The sequence below is a fragment of the Myotis yumanensis genome, unplaced genomic scaffold, assembly GCF_028538775.1.
Source record: "Myotis yumanensis isolate MYYU_CA2020_CCGP unplaced genomic scaffold, mMyoYum1.0.hap1 SCAF_4, whole genome shotgun sequence".
In the NCBI taxonomy this organism is placed as follows: Eukaryota; Metazoa; Chordata; class Mammalia; order Chiroptera; family Vespertilionidae; genus Myotis; species Myotis yumanensis.
The window spans coordinates 66,298,936-66,316,156 of NW_027223755.1; the positions used below are offsets into that span (position 1 = coordinate 66,298,936).

Below are 17,221 nucleotides of genomic sequence, written 5' to 3' on the forward strand. Positions count from 1 at the left end.
TTGCTTATTCTTTTTGCTATAATATAAAATGGTTAAAGTGAAAATTTTTCTTTCAATATTTGTTTGGACAGCGGATGGTATTCCTAATGATAGTAGTGATAGTGAAATGGAAGATAGAACTACTGCTAATCTGGCAGCTTTGAAACTTGATGAGTGGCTCAATTTCAAACTAGAGCCTGAGGTAAGTTGCTCTTTAGTAGTGTGATCCAGTTAGTATGATCTGATAAACAATATAATGAAAATTATATCTTTAATATTGGGTTCTTAGCATTAGAGAATACAACTTCTTTTTCAGTTTTGGGCCCTCAGGTATTCTCTGCTGCATTGGGGTTTAATCCAACAGTGGATTTGAAAAACGTAGGTGCAGATCAGTATTTCTGCATGGTAATATTTTGAGTATTTCTGTGTATATAAGGAAATATTGAGTATTGGGTACACATGAAATCCCTTTATTTTAACTATTTCTAAGAGAAAGATATGAATTCCTTTCTGTTTTCTCTTTTCACATATCTCTGAATTGGGAAAGAGGAATGTTTCTTTTCAAATTAAAAATATTTCTTGACAAAGCCTACCCTTAATTTCATCTCCACTTTTAAAGGTCATTTTATAGCTTTTTGTTTTGTTTTGTTTTGTTTTGTTTTGGCAGCTAAGCTGTGAATAGTCAACAAGGGCTAAATTTACCTTTTTAGGATTCTTCCATCATTTGAACCTACTGTATGTAGTCTCACTTGAATATCCAATAGCCTGTCACTTCACTGAAATTGTTCTTGCTGAGGACAATATTGTCCTCCATGTTGTCAAAACCAGCCTGCTGTCCTTGAAAATTTGACCTTTTCTCATTTTTGGCAATATTGTCCATAACCTTTTTGTAATTTTATCTTTCCCATTTTTCCTCCTCACCCCTGTCCCAACTTCTTTGTCACCAGATACTGTGACATTAATCTTTCTTGATTATTCTTCTTTCTAGAGAGGCCATTTCTTCTTAGGTTCTTTCATGGACTCTTCTGTATGTTTTTGTGCCTTAAATGTCAGATGTTCTCCAATACTTTGTGCTTTGCTTTTTTCACTGTCTCTGCACAGTTCCTAGAGACTACCTCTAACCATTTATGCATTGATGACTACCACGTCTATATCTAGTTTAGGCCTTTCTCTGGACATATGAATCCAGCTGCCTTCTGGACATCATTATTTGGATGTTCCACAGTCACTAAAATAAAATGAATGGAACTAAATGTATTTTTGTTTGTTTACTCTGCTTTTGTTTTTTTCTCTGCTTTTGTTTGTTTACTCTGCTTTTGAGATATTAATCACACTCTACCACATATTGTCTCTCTCAATAAACTGTTTTATTTTTATTTTGTACCTCAAATATGGTAAAGAAGAAATTTTATTTCATTCTTGCAATAAAAAGAATGAAAGTAGTAGTAAATTATATGAAATGTAAATCTTGTTCTTTGGAAACATTCAAAGACCCTTAATTAATAAACAAATAGGTGCTTGCAAGCATATTTGAACTGAAGAAACTATTTTATTATAGGCCGCCAGTTTATTGCTGCAGCTCAGACAGAAGTGGCACAGCTTATTTTTACGCCGAATGAGAGCTCCATCTAAACCGTGGTCTCAAGTTGATGAAGCAACCATTAGAGCAATTATAGCTGCTTTAAGCACTGAAGAACAGTCTGCAGGTTTACAACAACCATCTGGGATTGGCCAAAGGCCAAGGCCTATGTCTTCAGAAGAACTTCCTTTGGCATCATCTTGGAGGTCAAATAATAGTAGGAAAAGTTCAGCAGATACTGAATTTCCTGATGAGTCTACTACTGCAGAAAGGTAAATTAATGGCTTGAAACGAGACATTTTCTCCAGGAAAAGGAGTTATTTATTATGGAATTATGTGCTTTTATAATATTTAGAAATTACATTGTTATCATGTAAGGAACACAGAAAGGTCACAGTAAAATGGGAAGAGATTTTTCCTTTTAAAACCTCTATGTAAAAGCCTAATATGCAAATTGTCCCCTTGGGAGTTCGACCAGGAGTTCAATCGCTTGCTATGACATGCTCTGACCACCAGGGGATGGTGCGGTACTTGGCAGGTGTTGGCAACACAACGCCAGTAGCAGGCGGCAGTGGAGGCACTGCCAGCCCTGATAGTCCCCAATGAGAGCGAGACCGCAGTGGGATGGTGGAGCAGGTGAGCAGGCAGCGCCAGGCCAAGGTGGGGTGCCAGGCGGGGCTGCGGGGCTGTGAGGCTGGGGGCTAGGGGCGCAAGCTGGGGCTGCAAGGCTGGGGTTGCGAGCTGGGGCTGCCAGGGCGAGACAGGGCCGGACATGCCCTAAAGCCCTCCTGCGGTCCCTTCTAGGCAGGCCAATCTCCTGTGCTCCCTCCCTGGCCGGCCAGCCTCAATTGTAGCTCTGTAGCCAAAAGAAGCTGGTGTCATCACTAGAATATGTCTGAAGACCAACTATTGGCACAATGTACTTCTGTGGCCGAAAGAAAGCGTCATCATCAACAAAATATGTCTGAAAAACTGTCATTGATAAGTACTACCAATACTGGTAGGAACTGCCTTCACAGCAAAAATTAAGTAAATGAGGATGCAATTATCGAACATAGTTGTGGTGAAATGACTGTTACATGTCAGTTTTGCCTATCACTAAATTTCTCCAATGGAAAACCATCTGATGGAAAATTTACTCAATGTTGCAGCAAAGGTAAAGTTTGTCCAAATGATATAAGTTTTCCAGAATACCTGGCATATTTTAAAAAATTAATGATAAACGAAGATTCTGACAGTAAAAATTTTATGGAAAATATTCGTTCCATAAATAGTTCTTTTGCTTTTCTTCAATGGGTGCAAATATCACTTCATCATCAGGATATGGGCCAGACTGTTTTAGAATACACGGTCAAGTTTATCACCGTACTGGAACTTTACATCCTTCAGATGGTGTTTCGCAGAAGTTTGCTCAACTCTACGTTTTAGACACGGCTGAAGCGACAAGTAAAAGATTAGCAATGCCAGAAAACCACAGTTGCTCAGAAAGACTCATGATCAATATCAACAACCTCATGCATGAAATAAACAAATTAACAAAATCATACAAGATGCTACATGAGGTAGAAAAGGAAGCCCAATCTGAAGCAGCAGCAAAAGATATTGCTCCCACGGAAGTAACAATGGCAATTAAATATAATCGTAATAGTGATCTGGGTAGATATAATTCTCCCTGTGTAACTGAGGTTGCCGTCATATTTAGAAACGAAGATGGAGAACCTCCTTTTGAAAGGGACCTGTCCATTCATTGTAAACCAGATCCCAATAATCCGAATGCCACTAAAATGAAACAACTCAGTATCCTGTTTTCTACATTAGATGCAATGACGTATCCTATTCTTTTTCCACGTGGTGAAAAAGGCTGGGGAACAGATATTGCATTAAGACTCAGAGACGACAGTGTAATCAACAGTAATACCAGACAAAATGTAAAGACATGAGGCACACAAATGCAGTATTATGGATTTCATCTCTCTGTGCGGGACACGTTCAATCCTATTTTAAATGCAGGAAAATTAGCTCAACAGTATATTGTCGATTCATATTGAAAAATGGAAGCAAATCGGATAAATTTCATTAAAGCAAACCAATTTAAGTTGAGAGTTGAAAAATATAGTGGTTTGATGGATCATCTCACATCTAGATCTGAAAATCACAATGTGCTGATTGGTAAAATGATAATACTTCCATTGTCTTTTGGGGGTACTCCCAGAAATATGCAGCAGCGATATCAGGATGCTATTGCAATTGTAACAAAGTATGGCAAGCCTGATTTATTCATAACCATGACATGCAACCCCAAATGGGTAGGTATTACAAATAATTTACAGTGCTGGCAAAAAGTTGAAAACAGACCTGACTTGGTAGCCAGTGTTTTTAATATTAAACTGAATGCTCTTTTAAATGATATATGTAAATTTGATTTATTTGGCAATGCTACAGCTAAAATTCATGTCACCGAATTTCAGAAACACGGACTGCCTCACGCTCACATATTATTGATATTAGATAGTGAATCCAAATTATGAATGGAACATGACATTGACCATATAGTTAAGGCACAAATTCCTAATGAAGACCAGTGTCCTCAACTTTTTCAGATTGTAAAATCAAATATGGTACATGGACTATGTGGAATACAAAATCCAATATTAAATATTAAAATATTCTAATTATTTTTTCAATGTGCATGAATCCGTGCACCAGGCCACTAGTAATTCTTATGAGTTTTAAGATAATATGAAGGATTTTAGGCTCTGATACGTGAGTTATTTAATAAGAAATTTTTTTTTCAGGAAAAAATCAAAATGTTTATTTTTAAGAATTCACAAATTTAGGGTCTGTTGAGAAGATAGCAACATTTTTTATTATACATTTTAGTTAATGTATGTCAAGTGGCATCTTTCCTAGGTACCCTACAGCAAGAAGTGATGGCTATAGCCATTTAAAAGAACAACCCACAAGTATTACCTAGATATCAATATTGCTGACTAGTATTCCTACAGAAAAATCATCTATTCATTCAGTGATACATTGAATGCCTGTTGTTCTTGGTATGAGGGATAGAGCAATGTACAAAACAAAATAGACCTCTTCCTTCAGAGAATTTACATTTTATTGAGAGGCATATAATAAGTAAATAAATTTATTGTGACAAAATTTGTTTCAATTTAATCAAATTCTTTTTTTTTTTTAAACATATTTTATTGATTTTTTTACAGAGAGGAAGGGAGAGAGATAGATAGTTAGAAACATCGATGGGAGAGAAACATCGACCAGCTGCCTCCTGCACATCTCCCACGGGGGATGTGCCCGCAACCCAGGTACATGCCCTTGACCGGAATCGAACCTGCAACCTTTCAGTCCGCAGGCCGACACTCTATCCACTGAGCCAAACCGGTTTTGGCAAATCAAATTCTTTTATTCTTTCTGGCATTTAGCAATTGGATGTGACATTTTTATTATATGATTGTCAATAGTAAGAAAGCTCTTCTTGAATTATTTATCCAAAAATATATTATGATATAACTAGAGGCCCAGTGCACGGATTTGTGCACCGCTGGGGTCCCTTGGCCTGGCCTGCGGGGCCTGGGCCGAAACTGGCTCTCTGACATCCCCCGAGGGGTCCTGGATTGCGAGAGTGTGCAGGCCAGGCTGAGGGACCCCACAGGTGTATAATTGGGGCCAGGGAAGGACCACGGGAGGGCAGCAGGGCATGTCCGGCCTGTCTTGTCCAGTCCCGATTGACTGGACCCCAGCAGCAAGCTAACCTACTGGTCGGAGCGTCTTCCCCCTGGTGGTCGGTGCACATCATAGTGACTGGTCGAACAGTCGAATGGTTAGACACTTAGCATATTAGGTTTTTATTATATAGGATATGATAGTGGTTATAATGAATCATTGGGCACGATTCAGAACTGTTTCTTGTAAACACATTTAATAGAATCAAATATGTTTCTTTTTATTGTTAGAAAAAAATTTTCTTACCTTGTTGATAACAAAGACTACATTTTGCCTGTGATGCTAGTTTTGGCAATATTGGTGGAAAGTCTCTGTAGTAAGAATATGATTTCACTGGTAAAAAATTGAAAATAGAAACAATGGAAACAAAAGATATGTGATGTTCAAGGGTCAGATGGGAATTTCATTACCTTCTTTTGATCAAATTTTGCATATTTCACAGAAGCATAAAGGCTTTATTAGTTCAGACTTCAGTGAAAGAGGAATAATATTTATTGGTTTCCAAGTTCTTCAGATATCCAGTTTTAGGAATAATTTAGTCAGTTGCCAAGAAAACCACACATTGTGCGCAGCTGAGCCTTTCTGATGTAGACCCTCCTAAACAAAAGAATAGTAAAAACCATATATTCTACTTAGACATCCCCCACTTTTTTGAAAAGATTATTCTATTATTCTAAAAGCTTACTTGAACAGTGAATATTTAGAATGTGCACATACATCTCCATAGATATTTTAATGTGGTCTTATTATTCCTACACCTTTCTGGCATTTAGCAATTGGATGTGACATCTTTATTTATTATATGATTGTCAATAGTAAGAAAGCTCTTCTTGAATTATAAAAAACGTTAGATTCATAGAGAACTCTGTGTGTGTGTGTGTGTGTATGTATGTATGTATAAACGCATATGTATTATGTGTGTACCTATATTCACATACTAACAGAGTTGCACAGACATTTTTTGGATAAAAACTTCCTTTTTCCTTTTAAAAGTAATACATATTCATTTGATAAAATTTGGAAATACAGAAGAAAATCAGAATTATAAAGTGTAATTAGTTATACTTAGAAACTGATTGTCTTATAAGTTCATCCCCCCCCCACCCCCACCTTGTGATACCAGAATCAAGCAATTCCTTTTCTTACAAGTTGTAGCCTGACATTTTTCATTCTCTTACCTATTGAACAATAGGACTTTTTGTAGAATTAATGGATAATGCCTAGAATTGATGTATCTTGGTGAAGAATAGAATGAGGACTCTTAGGAAGATTTATTTTTGAAGAGAGAAGTTATCATCTTTGTGGGATTACTTCTTAGAGAAAAATTATTTATAGTGGGAGTTTTCACTCTAGGACAGCAAGATGTAGATTAGATAAATGTTTTCAATAAAAACACTTTTTGTCAGTGAATTTCATTTATTTTTAATATAATAAATATCCTTTGATAAATATAAAAATAGTCACATATTCTATTTGCTTACATTTTCTTTCTTTAAAAAAGAAATCCTCAGCTGAGGATTTGCTTATTGATTTCTTTTTAGAGAGAGAGGACAGGTGGGGGGGAGAGAAAGAAAGAAAGAGAGAGAGAGAGAGAAAGAAGGAAAGAAAGAAGAAAGAAAAGAAAGAAAGAAAGGAAGGGAAGGGAAGGGAAGAAGGGAAGGGTAGAAGGGAAGGGAAGAAGGGAAGGGAAGGGAAGGGAAGGGAAGGGAAGGGAGGAATTATCATTGTGAGAGAGAACATTGATTGGTTGCCTTCAGTATGCACCCAACCAGGGATTGAACCTGAAATCTAGGTATGTGCTCCAGGTACATCCACACCTTTCAATGTATGGGACAATGATCCAACCAACTGCATACTGGCCTGGGCTGCTTATATTTTCAATTAACTCTTCAACTCTACATTTGAAGCTTTGTACATTCTGCACCTCAGCCTTATAATATCCTCCATCCTATAAAGTTTTTACCTAAAATCATATTTTGAATTGAAAATATTTAAGAATAGTTTAAGAAACTATTAAGAAATTGCCCATGTCCCATCCCAAAACCAAACTAATGTTTTTTTCTTATTATTTTCAAATAGTAATTTAATGGCAAAAGATTTACGTAAGAAAAAATGAGCTATAAGTGAGTTCTATATCAGAACTCTTTGTTCCTCCTAAATGAAAATTTAGGTGGAATGGTTTACGCTGCAGTGGTTCTCAACCTTCCTAATGCCGCGACCCTTTAATACAGTTCCTCATGTTGTGGTGACCCCCAATTTCATTGTTACAAATTGAACATAATTAAAGCTTAGTGATTAATCACAAAAACAATATGTAATTATATATGTGTTTTCCGATGGTCTTAGGCGACCCCTGTGAAAGGGTCGTTTGACCCCCAAAGGGGTCGCGACCCACAGGTTGAGAACCGCTGGTTTACGGGAATACTTTGTTTCTACTTGAATGAAATGTTTTAGGGAAACCAAATAAACATGAGAAAAAAGCTAAAATAAGGCTCAGAGTAAAAGATCAACTTGAAAACCACAAAAATAGGTATTTAATTCTATTGAAAATATCATTTTTACTTTAATAAGGTTTTGCCTTCATTAAGTCCTCTCAGCTAATTTTCAGGTCAGTTAGGTACCAGGGTAAGAATGATGGAATGTTAGAAGTTGTAACTAAAGAAGTCATTGAACTTCGGTTGTGAGAGGAAAAAAATCTTTGAAAAGTGAATTTTTATACTTCTAATCAAGTTGTTAATGATTCATATATGCATACATCACATTTTTATTAATGTCTTTAAGTTTTAGCTATTTTATTTCATTTGTGAAAGGAACAATCCTTCATCTAAGGTATTTATAGAAATGGAAAAAATTGTGGGCATAAGCTATTTCAACTTGTCTTGTAGGCAGGACTTGTAAGACTCTATGGAAGCTTGTGAATTATTGAAACTACCCTTTTCTGCTTTAAATTTATTCATTATAAATATTGTGAAACACAGCAAAGTGAATGAAATACTATAATGAACTCCACAGCCCTGATTCAATAATAACCAAGATTTCACCTACTTGTTTGTAGCCAAATATTTTTTCCTTTTGCTTTCTTTTTTTGTTTACATATTTCAAAATAAATACCATACATCCTGTCATTTTACCCTTCCACATTTAACTATGCATCTCTTAATACAACAGGCATTTTTTTCTACATAATCAAAATCTAATTATCAATTTCAATAAAATGATAATTTCCCCAGTTCTCTAAGATTTATTTGAATTAGCATCCAGGGAGGACTTATGCATTGTACCAGGGTGTTGTGTTGCTTGAGTCCCTTGTGATCAGAGCAGTTCCTTAGTTGGCCTTTTTGAAGAAACTAGGTCAGTGGTACTGTGAGATGTACAGCAGGTCCTTGAATAACATCATTTCATTCAAAGTGTTTCATTATAATGTTGATGAGATGACATAATAACTTAACTCTTGTTTATGTCGATTAGCTTATGGTAAAATTGGTTCATTATACATCATTTTGCTTAAAGTCACAGAACTTGTTGATGACACTGAGTACTTAGTGTACCACATTCTGGATTTGTCTCTTCATTTCTCGTGGCGTTATTTATTGCTATATCCTAAGTAGTTCATGTAAACTGGTAGTTAGCTCTCAGTGCTTGATTAGACCCAGTGTTTGGGCGAGAATATTCTATAGGTGGATATTGCATGATTTTAGGAAGTACTCAGTTTATTTTTAAATGTCTGGTGGTTCCACAAATATATACTTTTTAAGCTCATAAATTAAGAGACTTGCCCAGGATCATATACCTAGTTAGTTGTAAATTTAGTACTGTCCTAGAAATCTTCTATCCTGACTCTAGTCCAGCATTATTTCCACTTTACCTTACTACAATTTTTAGTATCCTTTTTATATCTATTTTACTTGGCTCTAAGATATGCTGTGGAGGTGGAAGGGAAGTGGAATGGGTGATATTCTTGTAAAGGCCATTGGCTTAGATGTAGTTTAATAATTTTATAATGTTAAAGACATTAAATGTCAATATAAAATATAATTGTTAAGTTCTCTCCTATACCATCATAAAGGAGGATAGGGATTTGGTAAGGGGAATAATACTTGGGTAATTTTTAATATTAAGTTAAAGACTTTTGTAGATTGTCTTAAAAATATATTTTTGCATATTTGTTTTTGTAAACTGTACCATAATAGTTCAACTGTTTCTTAACTTCCAAATGTAATAGAAGAATGAAATTCCCTTTTAAAAAAAGTCCTATCAACTATAATGTCTTTGAAACTTTGATTTTAAATGGCATTTGCTTTGTATTATGAACTTACATATAACTTACATATAATGGGTCGTCTTTGCTTCTTCCTTCTCACTCAAGAGTATTGATGAAATCTCCATCTCCAGCACTACATCCACCTCAGAAGTACAAAGATAGAGGAATTTTACATCCTAAACGAAGCACTGATGACCGACCAGATCAAGCTTCTGCAAAATCTACAGAAGATTACCCAAGTCCTTGTGCTAGCCCTTCTCCTCCATCCTCAGGAAAGGTAGTGCATCTAAAAGTTGATGTAGCAAGGAACACATTTGTAGCACATTTAATATTACGTATTTAAAATCATAAATCAATTATTTTCAGTTACTAATTGTGGGCTCTGTTCTAGATATATATTGAAGCTGGCAAACTTGAGACACCTTGAGTAAATTTTTTGTTTCTTTTGCTTGCCAATTTTTTCTAGTTATTACCATGTTGGTGTGTTTTAAAACTAACAGATTATTCACTGATGGCATGTAGCTTAAGTAGTTCATTATTTCCTTTCTATTTCTTTAGAACTTCTTTTTTTTGTTGTTAAAACAAATAAGAAGATTATCTTAACTTTGGTTTATAATTTCAGAATTGAAAAGAATTTTTTTTGTTAATTGATTTTATCAATCAATGGATATAGTATAAAACTAAACAGGATGGAACTAGGAAGATAGGAAATTTTGATGGGGAACTGAGAACTATGTATCTTTTAAAAAATTTGTAAAATGAATGATTTTTAATGTTAGAATATATTTAGTTCTACCTTCTTGTGTTGTTAGTACCTGAGTAAGTATTTGACGAGGGTTATTTGTTGTACTGTATGTTGTGTTCTGGTGAACCCATAACATTTTTGGTATACAGGGTGACATGACACTCAGCTGAGTCACTCACCTGGGCTCTCTAGCTGTTTTTATTAAGATTTTCTTTTTACCACTTGTTTTTAGCAGTTTGATTTTGATATGATTTGGTCTGGTTTTCCTTCTGTTTCTTCTTCATTCTGTGTATTTATAGTTTTCATCAATTTTGGGAAATGTAAGATCATTACTTTTTCACTTTTTTTGTTGTTAATCCTTACCTGAGAATATTTTTTCCATTGCTTTTTTTGAGAGAATAGGAGAGAGGGAGAGAGAGAGGGAGAGCAAGAAACAATGATGTGAGAAAGACACATCGATTGGTTGCCTCCCACACGTGCCCTAACTCATGTGGGGATTGAACCTGCAACCCAGGTACATGCCCTTGACCAGAAATCGAACCTGTGATCCTTCAGTGCGTGGGCTGATGCTCTAACCGCTGAGCAACACTGGCCAGGGCTCTTCACTTATATTTTATATTTCACCTCTCACTTCTCCTTTCTGGGATCCTGGATATACAAATCTAAGGCTACTTGATATTTTCCCACAGGTCACTGATGCTCTGATAATTATATTTTAGTTATTTTCTCTCTGCTTCATTTGAGAGGTTTCTATTGCTGTATCTTTAAGTTAGGTCACTTGTATTTTTATTTGTAGTGTCTAATCTACTATGCATTCTTTCTAGTGTATTTTTCACTTCAGATACTATAAGTTCATCTCCAGAGCATCCTTTGGGTCTTTAAAAAGTACCTTCATTTCTCCTCTTATCATGTTCATGTTGCCATTACCTTCTTGAAGATAGTAAGCATATTTATCATAACTGCCTTAATATTCTTATCTCCTAATTGCATCATCTGAGTCTGTTCCTGTTGATTAATTTATTTTCCAGTTATGGATCATATTCTTTTGTTCCTTTGCATTCCTTATATTTGGTTGCATGATTTTTGTTGTATTCCTTTAAATAGTGTTAGATATCCTTTTGGTATACAGTTAAGTTAGTGGCAATCAATTTAATCTTTTCAGGATTTGCTAGTAAGCAGTGCTAGGGTGGTTCCAGATCAGTTTTTATCTGGTACTAATTTAGTTCTGATACTAAGGTGTGATGTTTCTGTGGACTAATGACCCATTATTAGTCCAAATTATTTCTATTTTGGTTGGGGATAACAGGAAGTATTCTCAGCCATATGTGTGAGCACTCAGAATTATCGGGTGTACTTCCATCCTTTGGGTCTTTTCCTGGCCTCAAGTCATTTTTTCTTACTTGTGTGCAGGTCAGCACTTAACCAAAAACCGTGGGGATCCTCTGCAGTTCCCCATGAGCTCACTTTCTGTGCAACTTCCTTTGGTCTAGTTCACTGCCATGCAAATACTAGTTGCCTGGTCTGTCTCTGCATTTCAGCAAGACCCCTGGTTTCTGTTTGTTTCCTTGCACTGTTACCTGGAAACTGTATCCTGGCAATAAGCTGGAGCAATATTTGTTTTGTTTTCAGACTTTGAAGTTTATTAAAATATTTTCTGGAAGTACATTTAGAGTATAAATCAAAGTTGGTAATCCAGGATCCTTTCTTGATAAGGAATTTTGAATGCTCTGAAACTGAGTACTTGGTTTGGGCTCTTTAACCTCATTTTGATTGCGCCTTGTGTAGTTTTTCAGGAATGAATGACAGAGCTGTTCGCATTTGTTGAATATTTGGTAAAATATTTTGGTTTATATGTTCATGAAGATGTTATTTAATGGAGCCTATTGATTCCGAAAGGTCAAATTACCTTTCAAGAATTTATGCATTCTTTTATAGGGGTCAAAATCTCCTTCACCAAGACCAAACATGCCTATTCGATACTTCATAATGAAGAGTAGCAATTTGAGAAACCTTGAAATTTCTCAACAGAAGGGTATTTGGTCTACAACCCCTAGTAATGAGCGGAAGCTAAATCGAGCCTTTTGGGAAAGCAGCATGGTTTACTTGTTTTTTTCTGTTCAAGGATCTGGACATTTCCAGGTGAGCCATCCTGAAGCAGTAAGGGTTCTTCTGGCTGCAGGTTAGACCATAGAGATAAAAAACAAACAACAACAACAAAAAACCCTGGCTTTGTATTACATCGGAATGCAATTTTGTCTTAGAATGAGAAATACATTGCACCTCCTCAAGGGCATGATAAATAGGGATCCCTTTGTTTTTGCTTTATCTTACCAGAACCTCTCCAGATAAACAATTTCTGCTTCTGAAGACAACTATAGATTTACTATTTCTGGGGTAGATTAAAAGCAATGAGAATCTTGAATTTTTGGTAAAATGTTTATTTAAATAGGTCAAGGAAGTTAGTTTTGACAATCAAGAAACTGAGTGTGTGTCTTAACTCATATATCTGAATTTATAAAATAATGAATTTGATAATATTATAATTTTTGGAAGTAAAAGCATAGAGGTTAGATTGTATCCATTTATTATGGAATAAATGTGGGTTTAGAACTATTGAAATATTATTTAGAAAATATCTCATATCTGAAATTATGTTAGAAGGCTGGAATTGGTCTTTCCTATAAAATTTGCTTATATATTTTTTAATAAAAACACTTAATAAGTAGCTTATTTTTTAATTTATCTTTATTGTTGAAAGTATTACAGATGTTCCCCCCCTTTTTTGTTAGCTATGTATTATTTTTATATTATATTTTTCCCCTTAAAAAACCCTCATAGCTTTCTCAGATAAATTGAATTCACTTTTATCCTTCCACCTCATTTTATCCACAGGGATTTTCTAGGATGTCATCTGAGATAGGAAAGGAGAAGAGCCAGGATTGGGGCTCAGCTGGACTAGGAGGAGTATTTAAAGTGGAGTGGATACGAAAAGAAAGTCTTCCCTTTCAGTTTGCACACCATTTGCTCAATCCTTGGAATGATAACAAGAAAGTCCAGATAAGCAGAGATGGGCAGGTATACAATGGCATTTAATATTTTTCTTCTACTTTTCTTTTTATTTTGTTTTGCTGTTATTTAGTGATTTGTTTGAGGAACCATTGTAAGAATATATATCCTATTTTCCACATGCACATGGGAAATAGTGGTTCTGATTTGTAAAGGAGCTAGTAAAAACCTCCTTGCAAAATATCTCTTATAGAGCTCATTGCTTTTTTAACATTTTGTAAATTTGACTTCTTTCTGTCATTGCATATATAAAATATTTCTTAAATTCCTTTTTGGAGACTCCTGTTATCCTCCTAAGACCTAAGATATGATCAAAACTGAGTGTAATTCTGAAGTGTAATTTTACTAAAATCTAAGGATAACAACAGTATCTAAACTCCATTAAGACTTTAACTAATTGTGTAATGTAAAAAAATAACCTTTTTATATTTTTGTGGCTTGTTTTATTTCTATTATGTTTTACCTTGTCTTCATGACATACATTTTAAACTAGTTAGGGTGATGGGAATTAACATACATATGGATTACTGTGCTAACTGTAATATGAGGTAATTTAATGCACACAATGAATTATAAGCCCAATTTTATGTAGGGTAAAATAGATTCAGAGAAATTAGTTTTGCCTAAGGTCACACAGCTAATAATTTATTTGAACCAGTGTGACTCACTTCAGATTATCACATGAATAGTGGATTCTTTTTAAAAGCACATCTTGCCACAAGAGGACTGTAAATAACATTCTTTTCAGTTATATAAGAATATTTTTATTTTTATCCTAAATAGTGATTTTGAAATAAGTCTGATACCTAAGATAAGATTATTATATAGTCATCTAAGCTAGTCTCTTGGAAAAAAATACTGGAAGTATCTAATATGCTATGTTTTATAGTTCAAGCTGAATGCTTTTGCTAAATATCCATTAGAAACAAAATTCATTATTTCCAGATACAAAAAAAAAAAAAAAAATTCTAGCAGGACTCCATGGAAGTCTCTCATCAAGTTGTCACAAATAGTTGCGATATTTGCAGGTTAACTACAGTCTTAAATGCTTCATAAATCCTAAAGCAAAGAATTAGAACAATGTATTCCATATAATTTTAGTATGTGCTGGTAGAAAAATAAAATTTACAGTGATTTTCTTACATTTTTATCAGTGTAGGTATTGGTGATTATAAAACTCAATCCAGTTATTTTAATGTTTATTCTGACTTTTGATTTATCTAGGAACTAGAACCTCAGATTGGGGAACAGTTGCTACAGTTATGGGAACGCCTTCCATCAGGAGAAAAAACGACAACTGATTGACACTCGGGTTATACCATTCTTGACTTTGAGTACTGGCAGTATTTGTGGTCATTAAGGATATCTTTCATTACTTATCTCTTTATCTTTCAACCTTTCAAGAGCACTTAGTTACAGAATGCACTGACTTCCAAAAACTTAGATGGGCTTTTCTGGTTTAGAGTATTGCTTTAGAACCACCATCTTCATATAAAAGAGATAATGATAATTTTAATAGTGATAATATAGAATGATTATGTAATGTTTATTAATTGTATGTTTCTAATTGAATAAAACATAGTAGTTTCATTATTTGACACAACAGCAGTTATTTTAAATATACTTAATTTGAAGTTGAGTATTTCATTTGTTTAAAATACTGAATTATAGTTCATATTGATTATGTTTTTAATGCAAAGTAAGTTTGTTTACTTTTTATTGTTAACACTATTACAGATGCCCCCTATTTAAGTTGTTTACTTTTAAGAAAGGCCTGAATATATCAGTACATCTGTGCACCATTTTAGAAGAGTCAACTCTTAAGATTTATGATTAAAAAGCCAACAAGCAAACAACCAGATTAAAAAATGTTTCTTTTAAAAAATAGTGTGTGCTAATTAAGGACTATTTATTCTGTCATTTTTAGCCTAAGATACATTAAGAAAAAAAGGAGGGGTATTCTTTTTCTGCAATTATGTAATGCAGGAAAGTCTGAAGAAAGGCAACATTCCTCAGGTCGAATTCAGTGCTTAGTTTTCTTGCTGGTTCTGCCTCTTTTAACCTGATGGGTGCCTTACCCCATTCTTCCTCCCATATTAAAACTTACATGAGCACAGTAATTATGACCTTTTTGTTTTGTCTAGGGCAACTTGATTTAGACAAGTTAGAAATTTAAACAAATTATACAAGTAGTTTAACAGGTAGTGATAACTTGCTTGCTGTATGTCTTCCAAACTGAAGCCCACAAGCATCACAGTTCTAAATGCCTTCTATTCGTTTTCCAGTACTTTTTATCCTGCTATGTTTTGGATATGACTTATTTCTTTTTTTGCACTTATGGTTTAATAAATTAGGGTGGATGGTGGTGATTTTTTTTATAAAACTGTGTTAGTGCCAACTATCTACTTCTTTGCCAATTCAGAATTATTTGGTTTGAACTCTTTACCACCACTATCTATCTATAAAGTTTCCTAAGAAGCTTTTTGAAGGGAAATAGAGGTACAGGTAAAAAAGAATGAAATGTCTTGGTCACTGAGCTCTAAATAGAACAGGTTTGGTAGCTCTTGTCATGATACATTTGGGTCATTTCTAGATAACAAAACACCGACAGGAAATTAATTTAAAGACAAGAAGAACTCTGAGTCATCTGCTTCTGTATTTGAGAACAAAGAACTGAAAATTTATAGGTCAACATAAAATCTTGAGAACCCTTCTACTTCCTCTAGGAAAGCATTATATATTGATATATTAGTTTAGAATGTCATCTGTGATTTTGGCCTGTATTTGTAGATATTTGGTTTTTAAAATTTATTTTATACTTTGAGACATACCTATAAATTGAATCTATGTGAATTATGTTTCACTGTATGTGTATTACAGTTTTTTTCCTATTAGAGCAACTTGTGTTCCTCTGATAATGTTTACATTTTGTTTAGGTGTATATTTAGCAGTTCCTGGTGTTCTAAATTTGGAAGTTAAGGACTTTTGAAAAATAAAACTTGTTTCATTTTTATCTGTTTTCTAATATCTAGCCCCCTGTGGAAATGATGACTTTGTTGATATCTATATAAAATGAGTACAATTTGAATGTAATTAAAATGCTGTTTTTGGAAGAGATGAACTTTAAATATACTTATTAGATGAAATTCTACTCAATTATTTATATCTTGTTATTTCTGATACTACATATTAGGACTAAGGTAACAGTGATCAGCAATATCCCTTGAGATGTTAATGAATTTCAAGCACCTGGAAGAATATTATAATGACATTGAAGGTGATGGTTTCATATTAGTACAAACTCCTTGAGAAAAAATATCCTTATTATGATAGGGGCATAGAAAAAAAAAATTCAAGACATGCTTTAATATAAAATCTTTTGATTATTAATAAAATATTCAGCCATCCACCTTCTGTTCTTAGCCAGGACACTTCATTATGCTAACTTGCCATTGTACCCACTGAACAACCCAGCGTCACTCCAGCAATTACAGCAAAGATAGGCCATGAGGAAAGAATAAACTTCAAGAAAAGACAGGTTTATTTAAGAATTCTTCCTCATAGACTCATTCTTTACGATTTAAAATATTATATCCAGAAACAGAGAAAGTCTTAAGGAGTAAGTTAAATGAGCTTCACCCCTGAATCAATAGCAGGGCAAAAACATTGCAACTGAACATGTAACTCACAAGTGACCATGCTTCCCGGTCTGAGTGAGCCTCGCATGATACAGATCTTCACTGTGCTCCAGGAGTCTCCACAATTCCGTTGTACCCAAAGGACCACATACTGTCAGTATGCCCATGGCCACTGGATGCATCTTGGTCTTTCAACCAAATGGGAAATTTCC

The 17,221-nt window shown here is 34.5% G+C and overlaps 1 protein-coding gene across 2 annotated transcripts in view; it reads left to right on the top strand.

The window, feature by feature from the left end:
• YTHDC2 (YTH N6-methyladenosine RNA binding protein C2) overlaps window positions 1–16,487 on the top strand; it is a 64,244-nt gene extending 47,757 nt beyond the window's left edge. The window contains exons 24-29 of one of the 2 annotated variants that reach the window (XM_070412473.1): window positions 72–181; window positions 1,538–1,830; window positions 9,666–9,837; window positions 12,241–12,444; window positions 13,198–13,380; window positions 14,596–16,487. In XM_070412473.1, coding sequence (XP_070268574.1) covers window positions 72–181; window positions 1,538–1,830; window positions 9,666–9,837; window positions 12,241–12,444; window positions 13,198–13,380; window positions 14,596–14,676 — 1,043 coding nt within the window. In that variant the 3' untranslated portion in view covers window positions 14,677–16,487. The remainder of the gene's footprint in view (window positions 1–71; window positions 182–1,537; window positions 1,831–9,665; window positions 9,838–12,240; window positions 12,445–13,197; window positions 13,381–14,595) is intronic. The other variant, XM_070412474.1, reaches the window with a different exon arrangement.
• The last annotated feature ends 734 nt before the right edge of the window (window positions 16,488–17,221 follow it).